The sequence below is a fragment of the Gadus morhua genome, chromosome 9 (assembly GCF_902167405.1).
Source record: "Gadus morhua chromosome 9, gadMor3.0, whole genome shotgun sequence".
Lineage (NCBI taxonomy): Eukaryota > Metazoa > Chordata > Actinopteri > Gadiformes > Gadidae > Gadus > Gadus morhua.
In genome coordinates, this window is record NC_044056.1 from 19,559,928 (window position 1) to 19,585,786 (window position 25,859).

Below are 25,859 nucleotides of genomic sequence, written 5' to 3' on the forward strand. Positions count from 1 at the left end.
TATGGCTGTATTTTATTTACATCTATTCGAATGAAGGTTTGTATACACACCAAAATTATTTTCTTTAAATGAGACTGTTGCATTTAATTTATTTTTTGTTTGCAATGTGCATAGTTAAAATGATTGAGATTAATAAAACAAGTTTTATAAAAGAATATTCAGGTTGTGTATAGCTAGTGTGTTTTTGAAAAGTAACTAAGTAAAGTAATTAGTAAAGTAACTAATTACTTTTGAAAATAAGTAATTTGTAAAGTAACTGGATTACTTTCTTGGATGAGTAATCAGTAACTAATTACTTTTTCCAAGTAACTTGACCAACACTGTTTACCAGTAGTGAAGCTTTTTGTGTACCTTCATGTAAAGTCATGCGTCAGACTGAGTTGTTACTCTTTTGCGAACCATCATTCACCAGTAGTTAAGCTTTTTGAATCATTTGTTTACCAGTAGTGAAGCTTTTTGTGTAGCTTCATGTAAAGTCACGCGTCATACTGAGTTGTTCCTCTTTCACAAACCATTCGTTCACCAGTAATTAAGCTTTTTCAATCATTCGTTCAGCCGTAGTAACGCTTTTTCAATCATTTGTTCACCATTCGTTTACCAGTGATGATTACAGTAGTCCCCTAGTCTGTTTACCAGTAACTCCTGAGTAGTTACTGAATAACTGTCACTTAGGGCCCCAATAAGGGCCCCAGTTAGGGCCCTGGTCTTTCATCATTCATTACTCATTCGTTCCTCAGTAACTACTGTGGCATCCCGCCCCGTAAACCTCGGCCCGGACCAGCCCGAGGGTTGGTCCTGGATGGCCGTTACCACCGTCACCCACCAGCCGGCGACGGAGAGCACCGACCAAACCCCAATCAGCTTGATTGGGGGACACCTGGCCGAAAGCCGAGGAGCCACTATAAGAGGACTGACATTTGGGCAGACCAGAAACGGGAGCGAGGAAGGAGGAAGCGCTCGTGTCCGCGAGAGGCCAGAGGCTCACGGAGGCCCTAGAGGCCGCGTTTACTTTGTTTGATTTAAGTTGTCTGCAATAAATGCCTTTAATGGCTTAACCCACACTGCCAAGCGTGTTTTATACCTGGAACCCGGCTCACTCGAGGAGCGGGTTGCCACACTACCCACGTTATTGCGTACCTTATTGTAAGGTGTTGTTGGCTTAATTTCAACAGCCAGATCAAGTCAGTGATAGAATTGGCCTTATATTTTCTTTAACAGAACAAGACCAACAGGATGGTTGACAAAACATGGGACGCCAGTTCAAGGACAAAACCAACCTGTAAGTTAGGAATATTATGCATACTGTATTTGGCCATTCACAATATTTTAAGTCACAATGAAGGTTGTGTGGATAAAGCGCTTCCTCCTGATACTGGCTGGAATATGTTCTATATATTACATAGTTCCATCATTTATTAACCGAGATGGTACAATTGAATCATTTGGACATGGCAGTCCTGGAATGGTTTCTGATTCGGAGCAAAGTGTTAAAGATCTGTGTAAGTGGACTCTTTACATGTCTATAGCCAGTGGCGATGGTAGCATTTTGTATGGGGTGGAAAAAAAGTGGCATTATGAAATTTAAGGGTGGTGTGATGTGCACGTTGTTTTTGTGGATTATGTGTTGTAGCTACAGTATATCATTATCACTCCAGCACAATAGAGGTTCTAATCATTATTCTACGTGTTTGATTTGTATGGAAGGCCAATTGAGCAAAAAACGTCTCAGAAATCTCCGCCCCCCAACCTCCGCCCCCCAAACACACAAACCAAAAGACACGGTATAACTTATAATAATGGCTTGTATTGTGTAAGGCTTTTTTATTCACATAAGGGCAAGCACAGTACAGGTGCGGCTTTCAGTCACCACTTGAAACTCGTACATTCCACACGCTGGGCATTAAGCCAACTAGGGGTACAGGTTAGTGATAGAGCCAAATGGAACTGTCATGGCAATATCGCAGCGACTTAGGTGGAGCATAGGGGTTAAATATGTACGTCTATGCTGAATGTGAATGCCTGAGGCACTCTTCCTTATTTTTCTTTCAATGCCTTTGTTCAGCTTATCACTAACTCTTACATTTTCTCACGTCATACAGTTAATTTGGTAAAAAAACTCCATCAAAAACAAGAAGCCATGCAGAAGCTTCTTGAAGAAGATCTAGACAGACAGAGAAAAATAGAAGAAAAACCAATTGCAGTGGTCAAAAAGGAGGACGAAGAAAAACCTGGGAAAATTGAACAGCCAGGAAATAAAGGGAATAAACTTTTCCCAAAGTCTCCCCTGTTCCAGAACTGGGGTGGAGAGAATTTGTCAGAAGACGAACAAAAAGAGGCACAAGCTTTTTTTGAGAAATATGGATATAACGTGTTTCTCAGCGATCGCCTACCCCTTAATCGACCTCTTCCAGACACCAGGGACCCAAGGTTGACCTTTTACTTATTTGAATGTGGAATATAAAGTGTGTGTGTGTGTGTGTGTGTGTGTGTGTGTGTGTGTGTGTGTGTGTGTGTGTGTGTGTGTGTGTGTGTGTGTGTGTGTGTGTGTGTGTGTGTGTGTGTGTGTGTGTGTGTGTACATATGTGTGGGAGTGCATAGGAGTTTTTTCTAAATTATGTTTTGGATGTTAATCTAGATGCTTGAATAAGACCTACCCAAAGGATCTGCCCAGCATTGGAGTAGTCCTTATCTACCTGGATGAGGCCCTGTCAATCCTCAAGAGAGCCATCCGAAGTATTATCGACCGCACTCCGAAGTCCTTGCTGAAAGAAATCATATTGGTGGATGACCACAGCACCAATGGTTTGTCTCTGTTTTAGGTTTAAGAAATTATAGACAATTAAATAACTACTTCTGTAAATAAATGTTTATGGGAATAAACATTTATAGTTGATGCAATATAGCCCTTGCATCAACTACATTTCTAATTATTAATTCAGCAGTATTATCAATAGCTGTTATTTACACAGAGATTACCCCCCTCCCCCACAGACGACCTGAAGCAGGACTTTGACATGTACATCAAGACCATTGAGGACCAGAATCCAGGCCTCCTCATGACCAGAGTGAGTCACAGTGAGCAGCTGGGACTGACCACGGCTAGGATCTCTGGATGGAAGGCCGCCACGGCTGACGTGGTCGCCATCTTGGATGCTCATATTGAAGTCCATGACCTGTGGTGAGGGGGTACCAAGTCACTATCATATGACGTATATAATTGTGTAGTCTGACTTTGAGTGCTGCTGGAGTGGGGATCTGTAAGCTTGTAACCAGTGGCGGTTTTAGCAAATTGGGGGCCCAAGGCGAAGATATGTATGGGGCCCTCCGTGTCCGGTCTTTAAAAGAGAAAGGAGAAAAAAAAAATACTGACCTAATGGTGGATAGGCAGGTAAAGCTAATCTAGGTGGAAGTAAAGGTTGGAGATGAGAAAATAGACCATCCCCTTTAAATACACCTTCATACACTTCTTTACGCCAAAAATAAAATGGAAAGCAGAGAACATCAAAAGTGTAGCACTACACAAACTAATAGTCACAATGATCAAAGATGAGTTATATTTGAAACAGTATGCTATGATACACAGAAATTTGTCAATAAACCTATTGAACTGGACCTCCAAAGGTTTGTTTTTTTCGGTAGGGTGGCAATCATTTTTGGAATTCTCCAAGGAAATCTTTCAAAATTTTCAAGATTTTACATTTCAGAAAAGTGGTCATCTTTGTTTTCAGGTGAGCGCAAGTCTTATTCAGGGGAGCTCTGCTACAACCTGGCTACTTACACCCTGATTAAATGATTGAATTTAAACAACAACACATCAATGGCAAAGTCTATCAAACCAATGGAAAAGGACTAAGAACAATGAGTCATCCTGTGACCAAGTTCTGTGTCAATAACTTTTGTAAGTAATCTTTTGTTGTTTTATCTCAATCTATTTCTGTGCTGCAGGGCTGAACCATTGCTGACGCAGATTAAAGGGGATCGGAAGCTGATTGTGTCTCCGGTGTTTGACAGAGTCAACTACTATGATCTTGAGATTGTAACATACTTGCCTGCATCCCATGCGTTTGACTGGGCTTTGTGGTGCATGTACGAGAGATTTAGGCCTGAGTGGTACAAACTAAATGACCCCTCCTTGCCTGGGAAGTAAGTTTCACCTGAAAATAGCTTTTCTTGATCTGCATTAACAAATATATCTGCACTAACTCAATCCTGAACAATGACATATTGAGCCATTTCATCGGTTTGACCTTTTAAGGAGTCCTTCCATAATGGGTATCCTAGTCGCAGATCGGACGTATCTTGGTGAAATTGGAGTTCTTGATGGAGGAATGAAAGTATACGGTGGAGAAAATGTTGAGCTTGGGATTCGTGTAAGTATACCACAGGAATACCCAAAGTTTGCTTATGAGGAAATAAGTCGATAAAGCCTACAAGTGATTAACTGACGTACAGTATGTTACTGGGTTAATTATTATATCGGGAATGGCTGAATTGTAACAATGCCCATTAATTATTTCGTAGGTTTGGACATGTGGGGGAAGTATTGAGGTTGTTCCATGCTCCAAGATAGCCCACATTGAGAGGAACCATAAGCCATACATGCCAGACCTCTCCATCACAATGAAAAGGAATGCTTTGAGGGTAGCAGAGGTTTGGATGGATGAGTACAAACACAACGTCAATCTGGCATGGAATCTGCCCTTCAAGGTACAACAGTTTAACCTAAAAGGTCATACCAATTTAGACTGATCTGCGAACATAATGTACAGTGTATTTTAGACTTTGTTTCTGACTTCTTTGATGAACTTTGTTAAAAAAAGTTCATTAATCTTAATAAAAATGTATTAAGATTAAGACAAAAACACACATTCTTTGGCTTCACTGATGAAGGCTTATTATCAAACTAAACGCTTTTTTTCTACAGGATCACGGTATTGACTTTGGGGATGTGTCTGAGCGAAAAGAACTAAGAAAACGGCTGAATTGTAAACCTTTCAAGTGGTACCTGGACAATGTGTATCCACTGCTGGATAGCTGGGACGATATCCTGGCCTATGGAGGAGTGAGTTGTCTTAACTATATGAGGGACAGGGTTGAACATGTGGAGAATTTTAGAGCCAAAGAGATATTATGAATCATCTCTGGTGGAAGAATGATTATGATGAAATATCAGAAGGTATTTCCTCTGTCTGTTACAATAGTATTTTCCTTTGGGCAAGGTTGATACTGAGGCCTACTTGCCACTGCAGTATCAAGCCTTTGAATAAGGTTAGACGTATTTCTCCCATGTTTAGCTGAAGAACCTCGATGCCAACATGTGTGTAGACCAAGGTCCAGTTCCAGGCCACACACCGATTGCATATCACTGCTACTACTATATGCCTCAAGTGAGTCAAAGGACGTACTATTAATATGTTGGATGAAGTATCTCATGAAAGTGATGACATGTTTTCTTTTGGTTTTCTTTCTCATCAGTACACATATTTCCGAGGGACTGGTGAGCTTTACATTGGTGGGATCAAGTCCCATAAGTACAATGCTAATCGCTGTTTGACGGACAGTGGTAACAATGACAACGAGCCTGGCCTGAACGACTGCCACGATGCTCTTCAGAAACAAATTGCAATTTACTGGGACTTCACCCAGGTACTTATATTGTGTTGTGGGTGATTTATTGTGAAAGATGTTGTTTCGGCAGAGAAAACTTAATACACATATTATATGCGGTAACTGTGGTTCTATTTAATGATCTATGCAATACATTATAAACATAGTTTCTTAGCAGTATTGTATGCATTATCGTTATCGACTTGTGTTCCTAATATGCATGTGTCCCCCCGTTTATATACATTGCCATGGACTGTATTATGCGTTATGTGTTTAGTTTACGTGTGTTTAAACAGATGGACGCACACACGAGCGCACACATTCATTCATTATTTTACGCATACACAAACGCGCGCCCGCATTCATTCATTCTTTTTAACACTCACTCGCGGTAAAACAATGTTTTCCAACGATCAAATACTCATCAATCCTAAAAGTTATGAGCATTTACATGGTGTCTGTTTCAAGAAAATATGTGTTTGCTGTACGTTGTTTGTGTGGCTAGGTAGATGAGAGAAGCAAAGTGTATGCGCGAGGTGCACAAGCAACATGCATGCGCCCTTAAAATAGCATCTGAAGAACGCGCCACTGACTTTAAACCAGGTATTTCCTGGTTTGCGGCGCAAGTGATTTCTGAAACTGCAAAATAGCACCAGGGAACGTTTGCGCCAGAACACGCCTCCTCCTTTTGCCGAACCGCCCCTTGGGGCGCAAGATCATTCCCTAATTTACCGACGTGTGGCGCAGTAGGGAAAACAACGCTCTGCGCCAGTTGCAAACTAGCAACGACACATGCGCCAGTGAGAAAGTCAATTGAGCCGGATGCAAGATATGGCCCACAGTGTTCCCTGATGTGTTGTTTTGTTTCTCTCTCTTTTTCAGGGTAAAGAATTGAAGAACAAACAGACAGGGAGATGTTTGGAAATTGTAAAGGGCAAACTCTTGTTACAAGAATGTACAGGCCAAAGATGGGAAATCCAAAATGTTATCAAACCTTTCTAATATATGTCGTCAATGTGGACTGCAACTACATTGATGATCATTAATAAGCCAATTTACAAAAGTCCATTTACTACTATCCACTATGCTGTATGCCAATGTATAACCTTTTTTTATAATACTCTTATGTAACTTTGACACAAAGAAAGAATGTAAATTTTTCTATGAATATATAATACATTTCCAAAAACACTGTAATCTCTTTTTAAACAGATGATTTGTTTCAGTTAAAAAGTGCCTTATATTGTTGAAATGTTTGTATTTGCTATAAAGCTGTAACAAGCGATGTGATAATTGGTGAACCTATCTTGAAAAGCTGGGGGCTTTCCAGCTTCAAGCAAACCGTGGCTATGGGGTCCATAAAGGTAGCACCTGTCTGAGTCAGAACCAATGATATTGCAGACGCTCACATGCCTTTTCCTAAAGGAGGAGTTTAAGTTGGGATAGAAGACAATATTTTCTTGCTCTATTTTAGGGGCTCCATGGGACATCTACTTTTTTTATTAAATGTATTGATTCTTCGGTAAACCTAACTTGATTGAATTCTCTTCATGTTTTCCCTTATTTTGTTAAGAGTTTATTCCTTGTAGATAAGTACACACAATTCCTTCTCATCAGCACACATATTTCCGTGATTCTGGTAAACTTTTACATTGGTGGGATAAGTCAAATGATAATTGTACGTTATACGGCAACACTGTATAACAACAAGATTTTGCAACACTGCAAAATCTCCTTCTACCATCTCAAAAACATCGCCAAGCTCCGCCCCACTTTAACCCTGCCAGATGCTGAGAAGCTCGTCCACTCCTTCATCTCCTCAAGACTGGACTACTGCAATTCACTGTTCACTGGGATCACTGGCAGGAACATCCAAAAGCTGCAGTACATCCAGAACAGCGCTGCCAGGATCCTGATGAGAGTCAGGAAATACAACCATATAACCCCCATTTTACACTCACTGCATTGGCTCCCTGTCTCATCCCGCGTCAACTACAAAGTCCTCCTACTTACCTACCAATGCATAAACGGTCATGCCCCCCCTTGCCTGCAAGAACTCATCATTCCCCAAACATCAACCCGCCCCCTCAGATCCAATAACAGTCTGTCCCTGCAGATCCCAAACACCAGGCTACGCACCATGGGCGACCGAGCCTTCGCCGCTGCAGCCCCTCGACTGTGGAACAGCCTCCCGGACCACTTAAGGGCAACACAAACACTAGCCTGTTTTAAGACTGGCCTAAAAACCTTTTTATTCATAAAGGCATTTCCTACTTTTTAAAAATAAAAAAATTGTATACTAGCACTCTGAGATTCTGCTAGAATGAAGAGTGCTCAACAAATAAAATGAATTATTATTATTATTACTGACAGAGAACAGCAACAAAGACAACAAACCTGGCCTGCTGACAGCTGCCAAAAATCTCTTCAGGAAATCATTCGATATGACTGGCACTTCACCCAGGTACATATAGCCTATTGTGTTGAGGGTGTCTGAATATGAAAGGTGTCATTCGTGAATGAAGCAGAACAAGATTTGACTAACGTTCATGTACAACAATGGCATGCAGTGTTCTCTGGTTTATGGCTGTTTTCTCTATTTTTTAGGGTAAAGAATTGAAGAACAAACAAAATGTTAGTTACAAATCTATTTAGATTTAATGTCTAAAGCCTGACACCTAAACCAAGGGTTTTTTCCACACAAATCGGTTGTATTTGTAGAGAACAATGAGAACTAGGATTGGGCACGCAAACCCGCATGGGGTTTGAAATGTTCTTTCTGATTGTATAGGGCAGGCCTATTCAACTAGCGGCCCGTGGGCCAAATGCGGCCCCTCTTAATTTTTTTCTGGCCCGCAAGAGGTTGCATGCAAAAAATAAATTAAATAAAGGAGAAACATAGTTGCATGCAAATCAGGTTTCCGTGTGTAGGCGGTGATACTAGCCAGTATCAGTACCCCACAACCAGGAACTGGCATCACTTATTCTGACAATGTTTGGCTCAACCGATACGTGTGAGTCTAGCTTTTCTCATAGGAATGCCATCAGAACAAGGGAGTGTCTCAGGATGAACCAAACTAGGCAAACCAGTCGGTGCAATCTTTCTCACTGACTCAGTGGCTCAAAATGTCTCATCTGTACAGTAGTTCTGTTTTGTGATGATTCAAACAACATTGTTGAATTCTAAATACGTGTCCAAAATATGTGAGAACAAATTTAATTTAGACTGATCTGCGAACATAATGTACAGTGTATTTTAGACTTTGTTTCTGACTTCTTTGATGAACTTTGTTAAAAAAAGTTCATTAATCTTAATAAAAATGTATTAAGATTAAGACAAAAACACACATTCTTTGGCTTCACTGATGAAGGCTTATTATCAAACTAAACGCTTTTTTTCTACAGGATCACGGTATTGACTTTGGGGATGTGTCTGAGCGAAAAGAACTAAGAAAACGGCTGAATTGTAAACCTTTCAAGTGGTACCTGGACAATGTGTATCCACTGCTGGATAGCTGGGACGATATCCTGGCCTATGGAGGAGTGAGTTGTCTTAACTATATGAGGGACAGGGTTGAACATGTGGAGAATTTTAGAGCCAAAGAGATATTATGAATCATCTCTGGTGGAAGAATGATTATGATGAAATATCAGAAGGTATTTCCTCTGTCTGTTACAATAGTATTTTCCTTTGGGCAAGGTTGATACTGAGGCCTACTTGCCACTGCAGTATCAAGCCTTTGAATAAGGTTAGACGTATTTCTCCCATGTTTAGCTGAAGAACCTCGATGCCAACATGTGTGTAGACCAAGGTCCAGTTCCAGGCCACACACCGATTGCATATCACTGCTACTACTATATGCCTCAAGTGAGTCAAAGGACGTACTATTAATATGTTGGATGAAGTATCTCATGAAAGTGATGACATGTTTTCTTTTGGTTTTCTTTCTCATCAGTACACATATTTCCGAGGGACTGGTGAGCTTTACATTGGTGGGATCAAGTCCCATAAGTACAATGCTAATCGCTGTTTGACGGACAGTGGTAACAATGACAACGAGCCTGGCCTGAACGACTGCCACGATGCTCTTCAGAAACAAATTGCAATTTACTGGGACTTCACCCAGGTACTTATATTGTGTTGTGGGTGATTTATTGTGAAAGATGTTGTTTCGGCAGAGAAAACTTAATACACATATTATATGCGGTAACTGTGGTTCTATTTAATGATCTATGCAATACATTATAAACATAGTTTCTTAGCAGTATTGTATGCATTATCGTTATCGACTTGTGTTCCTAATATGCATGTGTCCCCCCGTTTATATACATTGCCATGGACTGTATTATGCGTTATGTGTTTAGTTTACGTGTGTTTAAACAGATGGACGCACACACGAGCGCACACATTCATTCATTATTTTACGCATACACAAACGCGCGCCCGCATTCATTCATTCTTTTTAACACTCACTCGCGGTAAAACAATGTTTTCCAACGATCAAATACTCATCAATCCTAAAAGTTATGAGCATTTACATGGTGTCTGTTTCAAGAAAATATGTGTTTGCTGTACGTTGTTTGTGTGGCTAGGTAGATGAGAGAAGCAAAGTGTATGCGCGAGGTGCACAAGCAACATGCATGCGCCCTTAAAATAGCATCTGAAGAACGCGCCACTGACTTTAAACCAGGTATTTCCTGGTTTGCGGCGCAAGTGATTTCTGAAACTGCAAAATAGCACCAGGGAACGTTTGCGCCAGAACACGCCTCCTCCTTTTGCCGAACCGCCCCTTGGGGCGCAAGATCATTCCCTAATTTACCGACGTGTGGCGCAGTAGGGAAAACAACGCTCTGCGCCAGTTGCAAACTAGCAACGACACATGCGCCAGTGAGAAAGTCAATTGAGCCGGATGCAAGATATGGCCCACAGTGTTCCCTGATGTGTTGTTTTGTTTCTCTCTCTTTTTCAGGGTAAAGAATTGAAGAACAAACAGACAGGGAGATGTTTGGAAATTGTAAAGGGCAAACTCTTGTTACAAGAATGTACAGGCCAAAGATGGGAAATCCAAAATGTTATCAAACCTTTCTAATATATGTCGTCAATGTGGACTGCAACTACATTGATGATCATTAATAAGCCAATTTACAAAAGTCCATTTACTACTATCCACTATGCTGTATGCCAATGTATAACCTTTTTTTATAATACTCTTATGTAACTTTGACACAAAGAAAGAATGTAAATTTTTCTATGAATATATAATACATTTCCAAAAACACTGTAATCTCTTTTTAAACAGATGATTTGTTTCAGTTAAAAAGTGCCTTATATTGTTGAAATGTTTGTATTTGCTATAAAGCTGTAACAAGCGATGTGATAATTGGTGAACCTATCTTGAAAAGCTGGGGGCTTTCCAGCTTCAAGCAAACCGTGGCTATGGGGTCCATAAAGGTAGCACCTGTCTGAGTCAGAACCAATGATATTGCAGACGCTCACATGCCTTTTCCTAAAGGAGGAGTTTAAGTTGGGATAGAAGACAATATTTTCTTGCTCTATTTTAGGGGCTCCATGGGACATCTACTTTTTTTATTAAATGTATTGATTCTTCGGTAAACCTAACTTGATTGAATTCTCTTCATGTTTTCCCTTATTTTGTTAAGAGTTTATTCCTTGTAGATAAGTACACACAATTCCTTCTCATCAGCACACATATTTCCGTGATTCTGGTAAACTTTTACATTGGTGGGATAAGTCAAATGATAATTGTACGTTATACGGCAACACTGTATAACAACAAGATTTTGCAACACTGCAAAATCTCCTTCTACCATCTCAAAAACATCGCCAAGCTCCGCCCCACTTTAACCCTGCCAGATGCTGAGAAGCTCGTCCACTCCTTCATCTCCTCAAGACTGGACTACTGCAATTCACTGTTCACTGGGATCACTGGCAGGAACATCCAAAAGCTGCAGTACATCCAGAACAGCGCTGCCAGGATCCTGATGAGAGTCAGGAAATACAACCATATAACCCCCATTTTACACTCACTGCATTGGCTCCCTGTCTCATCCCGCGTCAACTACAAAGTCCTCCTACTTACCTACCAATGCATAAACGGTCATGCCCCCCCTTGCCTGCAAGAACTCATCATTCCCCAAACATCAACCCGCCCCCTCAGATCCAATAACAGTCTGTCCCTGCAGATCCCAAACACCAGGCTACGCACCATGGGCGACCGAGCCTTCGCCGCTGCAGCCCCTCGACTGTGGAACAGCCTCCCGGACCACTTAAGGGCAACACAAACACTAGCCTGTTTTAAGACTGGCCTAAAAACCTTTTTATTCATAAAGGCATTTCCTACTTTTTAAAAATAAAAAAATTGTATACTAGCACTCTGAGATTCTGCTAGAATGAAGAGTGCTCAACAAATAAAATGAATTATTATTATTATTACTGACAGAGAACAGCAACAAAGACAACAAACCTGGCCTGCTGACAGCTGCCAAAAATCTCTTCAGGAAATCATTCGATATGACTGGCACTTCACCCAGGTACATATAGCCTATTGTGTTGAGGGTGTCTGAATATGAAAGGTGTCATTCGTGAATGAAGCAGAACAAGATTTGACTAACGTTCATGTACAACAATGGCATGCAGTGTTCTCTGGTTTATGGCTGTTTTCTCTATTTTTTAGGGTAAAGAATTGAAGAACAAACAAAATGTTAGTTACAAATCTATTTAGATTTAATGTCTAAAGCCTGACACCTAAACCAAGGGTTTTTTCCACACAAATCGGTTGTATTTGTAGAGAACAATGAGAACTAGGATTGGGCACGCAAACCCGCATGGGGTTTGAAATGTTCTTTCTGATTGTATAGGGCAGGCCTATTCAACTAGCGGCCCGTGGGCCAAATGCGGCCCCTCTTAATTTTTTTCTGGCCCGCAAGAGGTTGCATGCAAAAAATAAATTGAATAAAGGAGAAACATAGTTGCATGCAAATCAGGTTTCCGTGTGTAGGCGGTGATACTAGCCAGTATCAGTACCCCACAACCAGGAACTGGCATCACTTATTCTGACAATGTTTGGCTCAACCGATACGTGTGAGTCTAGCTTTTCTCATAGGAATGCCATCAGAACAAGGGAGTGTCTCAGGATGAACCAAACTAGGCAAACCAGTCGGTGCAATCTTTCTCACTGACTCAGTGGCTCAAAATGTCTCATCTGTACAGTAGTTCTGTTTTGTGATGATTCAAACAACATTGTTGAATTCTAAATACGTGTCCAAAATATGTGAGAACAAATTTAATTTAGACTGATCTGCGAACATAATGTACAGTGTATTTTAGACTTTGTTTCTGACTTCTTTGATGAACTTTGTTAAAAAAAGTTCATTAATCTTAATAAAAATGTATTAAGATTAAGACAAAAACACACATTCTTTGGCTTCACTGATGAAGGCTTATTATCAAACTAAACGCTTTTTTTCTACAGGATCACGGTATTGACTTTGGGGATGTGTCTGAGCGAAAAGAACTAAGAAAACGGCTGAATTGTAAACCTTTCAAGTGGTACCTGGACAATGTGTATCCACTGCTGGATAGCTGGGACGATATCCTGGCCTATGGAGGAGTGAGTTGTCTTAACTATATGAGGGACAGGGTTGAACATGTGGAGAATTTTAGAGCCAAAGAGATATTATGAATCATCTCTGGTGGAAGAATGATTATGATGAAATATCAGAAGGTATTTCCTCTGTCTGTTACAATAGTATTTTCCTTTGGGCAAGGTTGATACTGAGGCCTACTTGCCACTGCAGTATCAAGCCTTTGAATAAGGTTAGACGTATTTCTCCCATGTTTAGCTGAAGAACCTCGATGCCAACATGTGTGTAGACCAAGGTCCAGTTCCAGGCCACACACCGATTGCATATCACTGCTACTACTATATGCCTCAAGTGAGTCAAAGGACGTACTATTAATATGTTGGATGAAGTATCTCATGAAAGTGATGACATGTTTTCTTTTGGTTTTCTTTCTCATCAGTACACATATTTCCGAGGGACTGGTGAGCTTTACATTGGTGGGATCAAGTCCCATAAGTACAATGCTAATCGCTGTTTGACGGACAGTGGTAACAATGACAACGAGCCTGGCCTGAACGACTGCCACGATGCTCTTCAGAAACAAATTGCAATTTACTGGGACTTCACCCAGGTACTTATATTGTGTTGTGGGTGATTTATTGTGAAAGATGTTGTTTCGGCAGAGAAAACTTAATACACATATTATATGCGGTAACTGTGGTTCTATTTAATGATCTATGCAATACATTATAAACATAGTTTCTTAGCAGTATTGTATGCATTATCGTTATCGACTTGTGTTCCTAATATGCATGTGTCCCCCCGTTTATATACATTGCCATGGACTGTATTATGCGTTATGTGTTTAGTTTACGTGTGTTTAAACAGATGGACGCACACACGAGCGCACACATTCATTCATTATTTTACGCATACACAAACGCGCTCCCGCATTCATTCATTCTTTTTAACACTCACTCGCGGTAAAACAATGTTTTCCAACGATCAAATACTCATCAATCCTAAAAGTTATGAGCATTTACATGGTGTCTGTTTCAAGAAAATATGTGTTTGCTGTACGTTGTTTGTGTGGCTAGGTAGATGAGAGAAGCAAAGTGTATGCGCGAGGTGCACAAGCAACATGCATGCGCCCTTAAAATAGCATCTGAAGAACGCGCCACTGACTTTAAACCAGGTATTTCCTGGTTTGCGGCGCAAGTGATTTCTGAAACTGCAAAATAGCACCAGGGAACGTTTGCGCCAGAACACGCCTCCTCCTTTTGCCGAACCGCCCCTTGGGGCGCAAGATCATTCCCTAATTTACCGACGTGTGGCGCAGTAGGGAAAACAACGCTCTGCGCCAGTTGCAAACTAGCAACGACGCATGCGCCAGTGAGAAAGTCAATTGAGCCGGATGCAAGATATGGCCCACAGTGTTCCCTGATGTGTTGTTTTGTTTCTCTCTCTTTTTCAGGGTAAAGAATTGAAGAACAAACAGACAGGGAGATGTTTGGAAATTGTAAAGGGCAAACTCTTGTTACAAGAATGTACAGGCCAAAGATGGGAAATCCAAAATGTTATCAAACCTTTCTAATATATGTCGTCAATGTGGACTGCAACTACATTGATGATCATTAATAAGCCAATTTACAAAAGTCCATTTACTACTATCCACTATGCTGTATGCCAATGTATAACCTTTTTTTATAATACTCTTATGTAACTTTGACACAAAGAAAGAATGTAAATTTTTCTATGAATATATAATACATTTCCAAAAACACTGTAATCTCTTTTTAAACAGATGATTTGTTTCAGTTAAAAAGTGCCTTATATTGTTGAAATGTTTGTATTTGCTATAAAGCTGTAACAAGCGATGTGATAATTGGTGAACCTATCTTGAAAAGCTGGGGGCTTTCCAGCTTCAAGCAAACCGTGGCTATGGGGTCCATAAAGGTAGCACCTGTCTGAGTCAGAACCAATGATATTGCAGACGCTCACATGCCTTTTCCTAAAGGAGGAGTTTAAGTTGGGATAGAAGACAATATTTTCTTGCTCTATTTTAGGGGCTCCATGGGACATCTACTTTTTTTATTAAATGTATTGATTCTTCGGTAAACCTAACTTGATTGAATTCTCTTCATGTTTTCCCTTATTTTGTTAAGAGTTTATTCCTTGTAGATAAGTACACACAATTCCTTCTCATCAGCACACATATTTCCGTGATTCTGGTAAACTTTTACATTGGTGGGATAAGTCAAATGATAATTGTACGTTATACGGCAACACTGTATAACAACAAGATTTTGCAACACTGCAAAATCTCCTTCTACCATCTCAAAAACATCGCCAAGCTCCGCCCCACTTTAACCCTGCCAGATGCTGAGAAGCTCGTCCACTCCTTCATCTCCTCAAGACTGGACTACTGCAATTCACTGTTCACTGGGATCACTGGCAGGAACATCCAAAAGCTGCAGTACATCCAGAACAGCGCTGCCAGGATCCTGATGAGAGTCAGGAAATACAACCATATAACCCCCATTTTACACTCACTGCATTGGCTCCCTGTCTCATCCCGCGTCAACTACAAAGTCCTCCTACTTACCTACCAATGCATAAACGGTCATGCCCCCCCTTGCCTGCAAGAACTCATCATTCCCCAAACATCAACCCGCCCCCTCAGATCCAATAACAGTCTGTCCCTGCAGATCCCAAACACCAGGCTACGCACCATGGGCGACCGAGCCTTCGCCGCTGCAGCCCCTCGACTGTGGAACAGCCTCCCGGACCACTTAAGGGCAACACAAACACTAGCCTGTTTTAAGACTGGCCTAAAAACCTTTTTATTCATAAAGGCATTTCCTACTTTTTAAAAATAAAAAAATTGTATACTAGCACTCTGAGATTCTGCTAGAATGAAGAGTGCTCAACAAATAAAATGAATTATTATTATTATTACTGACAGAGAACAGCAACAAAGACAACAAACCTGGCCTGCTGACAGCTGCCAAAAATCTCTTCAGGAAATCATTCGATATGACTGGCACTTCACCCAGGTACATATAGCCTATTGTGTTGAGGGTGTCTGAATATGAAAGGTGTCATTCGTGAATGAAGCAGAACAAGATTTGACTAACGTTCATGTACAACAATGGCATGCAGTGTTCTCTGGTTTATGGCTGTTTTCTCTATTTTTTAGGGTAAAGAATTGAAGAACAAACAAAATGTTAGTTACAAATCTATTTAGATTTAATGTCTAAAGCCTGACACCTAAACCAAGGGTTTTTTCCACACAAATCGGTTGTATTTGTAGAGAACAATGAGAACTAGGATTGGGCACGCAAACCCGCATGGGGTTTGAAATGTTCTTTCTGATTGTATAGGGCAGGCCTATTCAACTAGCGGCCCGTGGGCCAAATGCGGCCCCTCTTAATTTTTTTCTGGCCCGCAAGAGGTTGCATGCAAAAAATAAATTAAATAAAGGAGAAACATAGTTGCATGCAAATCAGGTTTCCGTGTGTAGGCGGTGATACTAGCCAGTATCAGTACCCCACAACCAGGAACTGGCATCACTTATTCTGACAATGTTTGGCTCAACCGATACGTGTGAGTCTAGCTTTTCTCATAGGAATGCCATCAGAACAAGGGAGTGTCTCAGGATGAACCAAACTAGGCAAACCAGTCGGTGCAATCTTTCTCACTGACTCAGTGGCTCAAAATGTCTCATCTGTACAGTAGTTCTGTTTTGTGATGATTCAAACAACATTGTTGAATTCTAAATACGTGTCCAAAATATGTGAGAACAAATTTAATTTAGACTGATCTGCGAACATAATGTACAGTGTATTTTAGACTTTGTTTCTGACTTCTTTGATGAACTTTGTTAAAAAAAGTTCATTAATCTTAATAAAAATGTATTAAGATTAAGACAAAAACACACATTCTTTGGCTTCACTGATGAAGGCTTATTATCAAACTAAACGCTTTTTTTCTACAGGATCACGGTATTGACTTTGGGGATGTGTCTGAGCGAAAAGAACTAAGAAAACGGCTGAATTGTAAACCTTTCAAGTGGTACCTGGACAATGTGTATCCACTGCTGGATAGCTGGGACGATATCCTGGCCTATGGAGGAGTGAGTTGTCTTAACTATATGAGGGACAGGGTTGAACATGTGGAGAATTTTAGAGCCAAAGAGATATTATGAATCATCTCTGGTGGAAGAATGATTATGATGAAATATCAGAAGGTATTTCCTCTGTCTGTTACAATAGTATTTTCCTTTGGGCAAGGTTGATACTGAGGCCTACTTGCCACTGCAGTATCAAGCCTTTGAATAAGGTTAGACGTATTTCTCCCATGTTTAGCTGAAGAACCTCGATGCCAACATGTGTGTAGACCAAGGTCCAGTTCCAGGCCACACACCGATTGCATATCACTGCTACTACTATATGCCTCAAGTGAGTCAAAGGACGTACTATTAATATGTTGGATGAAGTATCTCATGAAAGTGATGACATGTTTTCTTTTGGTTTTCTTTCTCATCAGTACACATATTTCCGAGGGACTGGTGAGCTTTACATTGGTGGGATCAAGTCCCATAAGTACAATGCTAATCGCTGTTTGACGGACAGTGGTAACAATGACAACGAGCCTGGCCTGAACGACTGCCACGATGCTCTTCAGAAACAAATTGCAATTTACTGGGACTTCACCCAGGTACTTATATTGTGTTGTGGGTGATTTATTGTGAAAGATGTTGTTTCGGCAGAGAAAACTTAATACACATATTATATGCGGTAACTGTGGTTCTATTTAATGATCTATGCAATACATTATAAACATAGTTTCTTAGCAGTATTGTATGCATTATCGTTATCGACTTGTGTTCCTAATATGCATGTGTCCCCCCGTTTATATACATTGCCATGGACTGTATTATGCGTTATGTGTTTAGTTTACGTGTGTTTAAACAGATGGACGCACACACGAGCGCACACATTCATTCATTATTTTACGCATACACAAACGCGCGCCCGCATTCATTCATTCTTTTTAACACTCACTCGCGGTAAAACAATGTTTTCCAACGATCAAATACTCATCAATCCTAAAAGTTATGAGCATTTACATGGTGTCTGTTTCAAGAAAATATGTGTTTGCTGTACGTTGTTTGTGTGGCTAGGTAGATGAGAGAAGCAAAGTGTATGCGCGAGGTGCACAAGCAACATGCATGCGCCCTTAAAATAGCATCTGAAGAACGCGCCACTGACTTTAAACCAGGTATTTCCTGGTTTGCGGCGCAAGTGATTTCTGAAACTGCAAAATAGCACCAGGGAACGTTTGCGCCAGAACACGCCTCCTCCTTTTGCTGAACCGCCCCTTGGGGCGCAAGATCATTCCCTAATTTACCGACGTGTGGCGCAGTAGGGAAAACAACGCTCTGCGCCAGTTGCAAACTAGCAACGACACATGCGCCAGTGAGAAAGTCAATTGAGCCGGATGCAAGATATGGCCCACAGTGTTCCCTGATGTGTTGTTTTGTTTCTCTCTCTTTTTCAGGGTAAAGAATTGAAGAACAAACAGACAGGGAGATGTTTGGAAATTGTAAAGGGCAAACTCTTGTTACAAGAATGTACAGGCCAAAGATGGGAAATCCAAAATGTTATCAAACCTTTCTAATATATGTCGTCAATGTGGACTGCAACTACATTGATGATCATTAATAAGCCAATTTACAAAAGTCCATTTACTACTATCCACTATGCTGTATGCCAATGTATAACCTTTTTTTATAATACTCTTATGTAACTTTGACACAAAGAAAGAATGTAAATTTTTCTATGAATATATAATACATTTCCAAAAACACTGTAATCTCTTTTTAAACAGATGATTTGTTTCAGTTAAAAAGTGCCTTATATTGTTGAAATGTTTGTATTTGCTATAAAGCTGTAACAAGCGATGTGATAATTGGTGAACCTATCTTGAAAAGCTGGGGGCTTTCCAGCTTCAAGCAAACCGTGGCTATGGGGTCCATAAAGGTAGCACCTGTCTGAGTCAGAACCAATGATATTGCAGACGCTCACATGCCTTTTCCTAAAGGAGGAGTTTAAGTTGGGATAGAAGACAATATTTTCTTGCTCTATTTTAGGGGCTCCATGGGACATCTACTTTTTTTATTAAATGTATTGATTCTTCGGTAAACCTAACTTGATTGAATTCTCTTCATGTTTTCCCTTATTTTGTTAAGAGTTTATTCCTTGTAGATAAGTACACACAATTCCTTCTCATCAGCACACATATTTCCGTGATTCTGGTAAACTTTTACATTGGTGGGATAAGTCAAATGATAATTGTACGTTATACGGCAACACTGTATAACAACAAGATTTTGCAACACTGCAAAATCTCCTTCTACCATCTCAAAAACATCGCCAAGCTCCGCCCCACTTTAACCCTGCCAGATGCTGAGAAGCTCGTCCACTCCTTCATCTCCTCAAGACTGGACTACTGCAATTCACTGTTCACTGGGATCACTGGCAGGAACATCCAAAAGCTGCAGTACATCCAGAACAGCGCTGCCAGGATCCTGATGAGAGTCAGGAAATACAACCATATAACCCCCATTTTACACTCACTGCATTGGCTCCCTGTCTCATCCCGCGTCAACTACAAAGTCCTCCTACTTACCTACCAATGCATAAACGGTCATGCCCCCCCTTGCCTGCAAGAACTCATCATTCCCCAAACATCAACCCGCCCCCTCAGATCCAATAACAGTCTGTCCCTGCAGATCCCAAACACCAGGCTACGCACCATGGGCGACCGAGCCTTCGCCGCTGCAGCCCCTCGACTGTGGAACAGCCTCCCGGACCACTTAAGGGCAACACAAACACTAGCCTGTTTTAAAACTGGCCTAAAAACCTTTTTATTCATAAAGGCATTTCCTACTTTTTAAAAATAAAAAAATTGTATACTAGCACTCTGAGATTCTGCTAGAATGAAGAGTGCTCAACAAATAAAATGAATTATTATTATTATTACTGACAGAGAACAGCAACAAAGACAACAAACCTGGCCTGCTGACAGCTGCCAAAAATCTCTTCAGGAAATCATTCGATATGACTGGCACTTCACCCAGGTACATATAGCCTATTGTGTTGAGGGTGTCTGAATATGAAAGGTGTCATTCGTGAATGAAGCAGAACAAGATTTGACTAACGTTCATGTACAACAATGGCATGCAGTGTTCTCTGGTTTATGGCTGTTTTCTCTATTTTTTAGGGTAAAGAATTGAAGAACAAACAAAATGTTAGTTACAAATCTATTTAGATTTAATGTCTAAAGCCTGACACCTAAACCAAGGGTTTTTTCCACACAAATCGGTTGTATTTGTAGAGAACAATGAGAACTAGGATTGGGCACGCAAACTCGCATGGGGTTTGAAATGTTCTTTCTGATTGTATAGGGCAGGCCTATTCAACTAGCGGCCCGTGGGCCAAATGCGGCCCCTCTTAATTTTTTTCTGGCCCGCAAGAGGTTGCATGCAAAAAATAAATTAAATAAAGGAGAAACATAGTTGCATGCAAATCAGGTTTCCGTGTGTAGGCGGTGATACTAGCCAGTATCAGTACCCCACAACCAGGAACTGGCATCACTTATTCTGACAATGTTTGGCTCAACCGATACGTGTGAGTCTAGCTTTTCTCATAGGAATGCCATCAGAACAAGGGAGTGTCTCAGGATGAACCAAACTAGGCAAACCAGTCGGTGCAATCTTTCTCACTGACTCAGTGGCTCAAAATGTCTCATCTGTACAGTAGTTCTGTTTTGTGATGATTCAAACAACATTGTTGAATTCTAAATACGTGTCCAAAATATGTGAGAACAAAATCTTTTATAATGATTTGATTAAAAGTGAAGAAGGAAGGAATGCGTCTGACAAGTTTATTCCATGTAGTAGTACTATATATATTAAGTTAACACTACTTTAAGTAAGATCTATTTGTAGCGATTCATTCACGTAGTTTTACTCTGTGTGACCCATGAACCCCCAGTGGTTTTCCTTTTCGTCCCACTTGTTAAGGAGGTTGAATAGCCCTGGTATAGGGTGTATGCACTAAGCTGTGTGACGTACTTCCTGTTTCAAATAATACAGCTCGGCCGGTTCCGGTGTTACACCGAATTCTGCGACCCGTCGAAATATGTGACCCCAGAGGGCGCTGTTGCACATTTTCTGCAACATGCACGAGTTTGAAGCTAGACTCGGAATGGGTACATTCGTTTTGTGACACCGGGCAATACTTTCTTTCTTGAAAGCGTCTTACTTAGCATCTTATGGGGGAAAGAAGCAACGGCGATTGACCGTACTAAACACCTTATCCATACTATGGGTCTGTGAAATGCTAATGAAATCAAATGTATTTATTAAGCACATTTAATACGGTGTGCAATTATTTATTTATGTTTTTGTTATAATGCCCACCGTTTTTATTTGTATGCCCACCGTTATTATATTTTTTACTGCCGTTTATGAAATAAATATGAACTAATGCCACAATTATTCATGTCTGCGATCATCAGAGTCCACAAGCAACGCAGGTCGCAATCAACGATGCCACAATCAATCTAGCGCACCGTCGAATTCTGCGCCCACTGTAAATGCAGGGAAAATGAGGCAAACCCCAACCAAATGTTTTCAGGTCATTTGTCGTCCTCATATCTGTATTTGGACACAATTATTCATGTATGCGATCATCACAGAGTCCACAAGCAGCAGGTCGCAATCCACGATGGGTCACAATTCATGACAGCAGACCGTCGAAATCACACTGTAAATGCGGGGGAAATGAGTTAAACCCCAACCAAATGTTTTCAGGTCATTTGTCGTCCTCATATCTGTATTTACGTTGTGGTGGTTAACTTTCTGATAACGGTTGTCAATCTGTTTATATGTCACGGAATTCAATTTGGTTCCAATCAGACACATCCAACGTCATACTTGTTTACATGATGAAGGAGGTAGGTAAAGTGACCCATCGTGGATTGCGACCTGCTGCTTGTGGACTCTGTGATGATCGCAGACATTAATAATTGTGTGCACATACAGATATGAGGACGACAAATGACCTGAAAACATTTGGTTGGGGTTTAACTCATTTTCCCCGCATTTAAGGTGTGGTCGCAGATTTCGACGGTCTGCTGTCATGAATTGTGACCCATCGTGGATTGCGACCTGCTGCTTGTGGACTCTGATGATCGCAGACATGAATAATTGTGTGCACATACAGATATGAGGACGACAAATGACCTGAAAACATTTTGTTTGGGGTTTAACTAATTTCCCCCGCATTTACAGTGTGGTCGCAGATTTCGACGGTCTGCTGTCATGAATTGTGACCCATCGTGGATTGCGACCTGCTGCTTGTGGACTCTGTGATGATCGCAGACATGATTAATTGTGTCCAAATACAGATATGAGGACGACAAATGACCTGAAAACTTTTGGTTGGGGTTTGACTCATTTTCCCCGCATTTACATTGTGGTCGCAGATTTCGACGGTCTGCTGTCATGAATTGTGACCCATCGGGGATTGCGACCTGCTGCTTGTGGACTCTGTGATGATCGCAGACATGAATAAATGTGTGTAGGCCTACATACAGATATGAGGACGACAAATGACCTGAAAACATTTGGCTGGGGTTTGCCTCATTTTCCCTGCATTTACAGTGTGTGCGCAGAATTTGACGGTGCGCTAGATTTATGGAGGTAGATTTGTGTCTTTATTATGCAATCAAAAATAATAGGTTTGAGAGCAAAACTTTCCACACTGCAATCAAAAAATAGATTTGAGAGCAAAACTATCGACACTGAAATCAAAAAATGTTTTATTTCAAGATAAATTAATGTGATAAAAAAAATATTAATGGGAATCCAAAAGTTTTGTTCGCAAACCCAAACGTTTTGTTTGCAAATCCAAAAGTTTTGTTTGCGAATCCAAAAGTTTTGTTTGCGAATCAAAAAGCTTTGTTTGCGAATCCTAAAGTTTAGCTTGCGAATCCAAAAGCTTTGCTTGCTGTTGAGCTGAATCTCGTGGGCGGGACCTACACCGAAAGATGTAAGACACGTCTCTATTGGCCAGTCTCGATCGGAGTGACAGCTTGGCAACATCCGAAAAGCCGCTGCCCCCCGACCGCCTCCAGAAGCAGATTGTCGGCCTGACGGACAGGGTGTTCGTTTGTGCCTCTCAATCCGCGGCGGCGGTCAACAACATCTCCCTGCTCTCCTCTGCCATGGTCTCCTTGTCGGCTGACAGGGAGGCCTACGGGATATTCAGGGCGCGCAAGCGCGCGCACGGGACAAGCTCATAAGGCGAAGCCTAGACGGCGTAGCCTACATGAAATAGAACTCCCTCTCTCGTTACTAACTGTGGATGTTGCCAAGCTGTCACTCCGATCGAGACTGGCCAATAGAGACGTGTCTTACATCTTTCGGCGTAGGTCCCGACCCCCTATGGAGGTAGATTTGTGTCTTTATTATGCAATCAAAAATAATAGGTTTGAGAGCAAAACTTTCCACACTGCAATCAAAAAATAGATTTGAGAGCAAAACTATCGACACTGAAATCAAAAAAAAATTTATTGCAAGATAAATTAATGTCCTCATCCTCATCGTCATCCGCTTATCCGGGGTCGGGTCGCGGGGGGAGCAGCTCAAGCAGGGGGCCCCAGACTTCCCTTTCCCGGGCCACATTGACCAGCTCTGACGGGGGGATCCCGAGGCGTTCCCAGGCCAGTGTTGAGATATAATCTCTCCACCTAGTCCTGGGTCTTCCCCGAGGTCTCCTCCCCACTGGACGTGCCTGAAACACCTCCCAAGGAAGGCGCCCAGTGGGCATCCTTACCAGATGCCCGAACCACCTCAACTGACTCCTTTCTAAGTAAAGGAGCAGCGGCTCTAATCCGAGTTCCTCACGGATGGCTGAGCTTCTCACCCTATCCCTAAGGGAGACGCCAGCCACCCTTCTGAGAAAACTCATCTCGGCCGCTTGTACCCGCGATCTCGTCCTTTCGGTCATCACCCAGCCCTCATGACCATAGGTGAGGATAGGAACGAAGATCGACCGGTAGATCGAGAGCTTTGCCTTGCGGGTCAGCTCTCTTTTCGTTACAACGGTGCGGTAAAGCGAACGCAATACCGCCCCCGCTGCTCCGATTCTCCGGCCAATCTCACGCTCCATAGTACCCTCACTCGCGAACAAGACCCCGAGGTACTTGAACTCCTTCACTTGGGCTAAGGACTCATTTCCTACCCGGAGTAAGCAATCCACCGGTTTCCTGCTAAGAGTCATGGCCTCAGATTTAGCGGTGCTGATCCTCATCCCAGCCGCTTCACACTCGGCCGCCAGCCGATCCAGTGAGTGCTGAAGGTCACAGGCCGATGATCCAATGAGGACCACATCATCTGCAAAAAGCAGTGATGAGATCCTCAGACCACCGAACTGCAACCCCTCCCCACCACGACTACGCCTCGATATCCTGTCCATGTATATCACAAACAGGATTGGTGACAAGGCGCAGCCCTGGCGGAGACCAGCACCCACTGAGAACGAAACTGACTGGCTGCCGAGAACACGAACACAGCTCTCGCTTTGGGAGTACAAAGATTGGATGGCCCTGAGGATAGACCCCCTTACCCCATACTCCCGCAGCACCTCCCACAGTTTCTCCCGGGGGACCCGGTCATACGCCTTCTCCAGATCCACAAAACACATGTAGACCGGATGGGCATACTCCCAGGCCCCCTCCAGGATCCTTGCGAGAGTGAAGAGCTGGTCCGTAGTTCCACGTCCGGGGCGAAAACCGCATTGTTCCTCTTCAATCTGAGGTTCGACGATCGGCCGAACCCTCCTTTCCAGCACCTTGGAGTAGACTTTACCAGGGAGGCTGAGAAGTGTGATACCCCGGTAATTGGCACACACTCTCTGGTCCCCCTTTTTGAAAAGGGGAACCACCACCCCGGTTTGCCACTCCTTTGGCACTGTACCCGACTCCCACGCGATGTTGAATAGGCGTGTCAACCATGACAGCCCCTCAACACCCAGAGCCTTTAGCATTTCTGGCTGGATCTCATCAATCCCTGGGGCTTTGCCACTGCGGAGATGTTTGACTACCTCAGTGACCTCCACCAGGGAAATTGACGACGAAACACCATCAACCTCGAGCTCTGCCTCCAACATAGAGGGCGTGTTATTCGGATTCAGGAGTTCCTCAAAGTGTTCCTTCCAACGTCCGACGACCTCCTCAGTTGAGGTCAACAGAGTCCCATCCTTACTGTACACAGCTTGGATCGTTCCCCGTTTCCCCCTCCTGAGGTGCCGGATAGTCTTCCAGAAACACTTTGGTGCCGACCGAAAGTCCTTCTCCATGGCCTCTCCGAACTTCTCCCACACCCGCTGCTTAGCCTCCGACACGGCAGCCGCTGCAGCCCTTCGAGCCTGTCGGTACCTTGCAACCGAGTCAGGAGTCCTCCAGGATATCATATCCCGGAAGGCCTCCTTCTTCAGTCGGACGGCTTCCCTGACCACCGGTGTCCACCACGGTGTCCGAGGGTTACCGCCCCTTGAGGAGCCTAAGACCCTGAGGCCACAGCTAGCCACCGCAGC

General features: G+C 42.2%; 1 protein-coding gene and 3 long non-coding RNA genes across 4 annotated transcripts; all 4 read left to right on the plus strand.

The window, feature by feature from the left end:
- Positions 1–1,229: 1,229 nt before the first annotated feature.
- LOC115551263 (probable polypeptide N-acetylgalactosaminyltransferase 8) lies at positions 1,230–7,149 on the plus strand. Its single transcript, XM_030366907.1, has 11 exons — positions 1,230–1,499; positions 2,100–2,427; positions 2,636–2,802; positions 2,992–3,178; positions 3,946–4,143; positions 4,256–4,370; positions 4,522–4,707; positions 4,925–5,062; positions 5,295–5,387; positions 5,476–5,646; positions 6,490–7,149. Exons 1-11 carry the CDS (start codon positions 1,337–1,339, stop codon positions 6,607–6,609), a joined length of 1,866 nt encoding a protein of 621 aa, XP_030222767.1. The 5' UTR covers positions 1,230–1,336; the 3' UTR covers positions 6,610–7,149.
- Positions 7,150–9,017: 1,868 nt separating this feature from the next.
- On the plus strand, positions 9,018–11,237 carry LOC115551265 (uncharacterized). Its single transcript, XR_003978016.1, has 4 exons — positions 9,018–9,150; positions 9,383–9,475; positions 9,564–9,734; positions 10,578–11,237. It is a non-coding gene; the product is annotated as an uncharacterized LOC115551265 (long non-coding RNA).
- Positions 11,238–13,105: 1,868 nt separating this feature from the next.
- LOC115551266 (uncharacterized) lies at positions 13,106–15,325 on the plus strand. Its single transcript, XR_003978017.1, has 4 exons — positions 13,106–13,238; positions 13,471–13,563; positions 13,652–13,822; positions 14,666–15,325. It is a non-coding gene; the product is annotated as an uncharacterized LOC115551266 (long non-coding RNA).
- A 1,868-nt stretch (positions 15,326–17,193) lies between these two features.
- On the plus strand, positions 17,194–19,413 carry LOC115551267 (uncharacterized). The gene is made up of 4 exons (XR_003978018.1): positions 17,194–17,326; positions 17,559–17,651; positions 17,740–17,910; positions 18,754–19,413. It is a non-coding gene; the product is annotated as an uncharacterized LOC115551267 (long non-coding RNA).
- Positions 19,414–25,859: the final 6,446 nt, after the last annotated feature.

Excerpts from the sequence above, each read along its gene's own strand:
- LOC115551263 (XM_030366907.1), top strand. The coding sequence starts at position 1,337 with ATGAAGGTTGTGTGGATAAAGCGCTTCCTCCTGATACTGGCTGGAATA. Across the intron at positions 4,708-4,924 it reads CATGGAATCTGCCCTTCAAG|GATCACGGTATTGACTTTGG; the intron begins GTACAACAGTTT and ends TTTTTTCTACAG. Across the intron at positions 5,063-5,294 it reads ATATCCTGGCCTATGGAGGA|CTGAAGAACCTCGATGCCAA; the intron begins GTGAGTTGTCTT and ends TCCCATGTTTAG.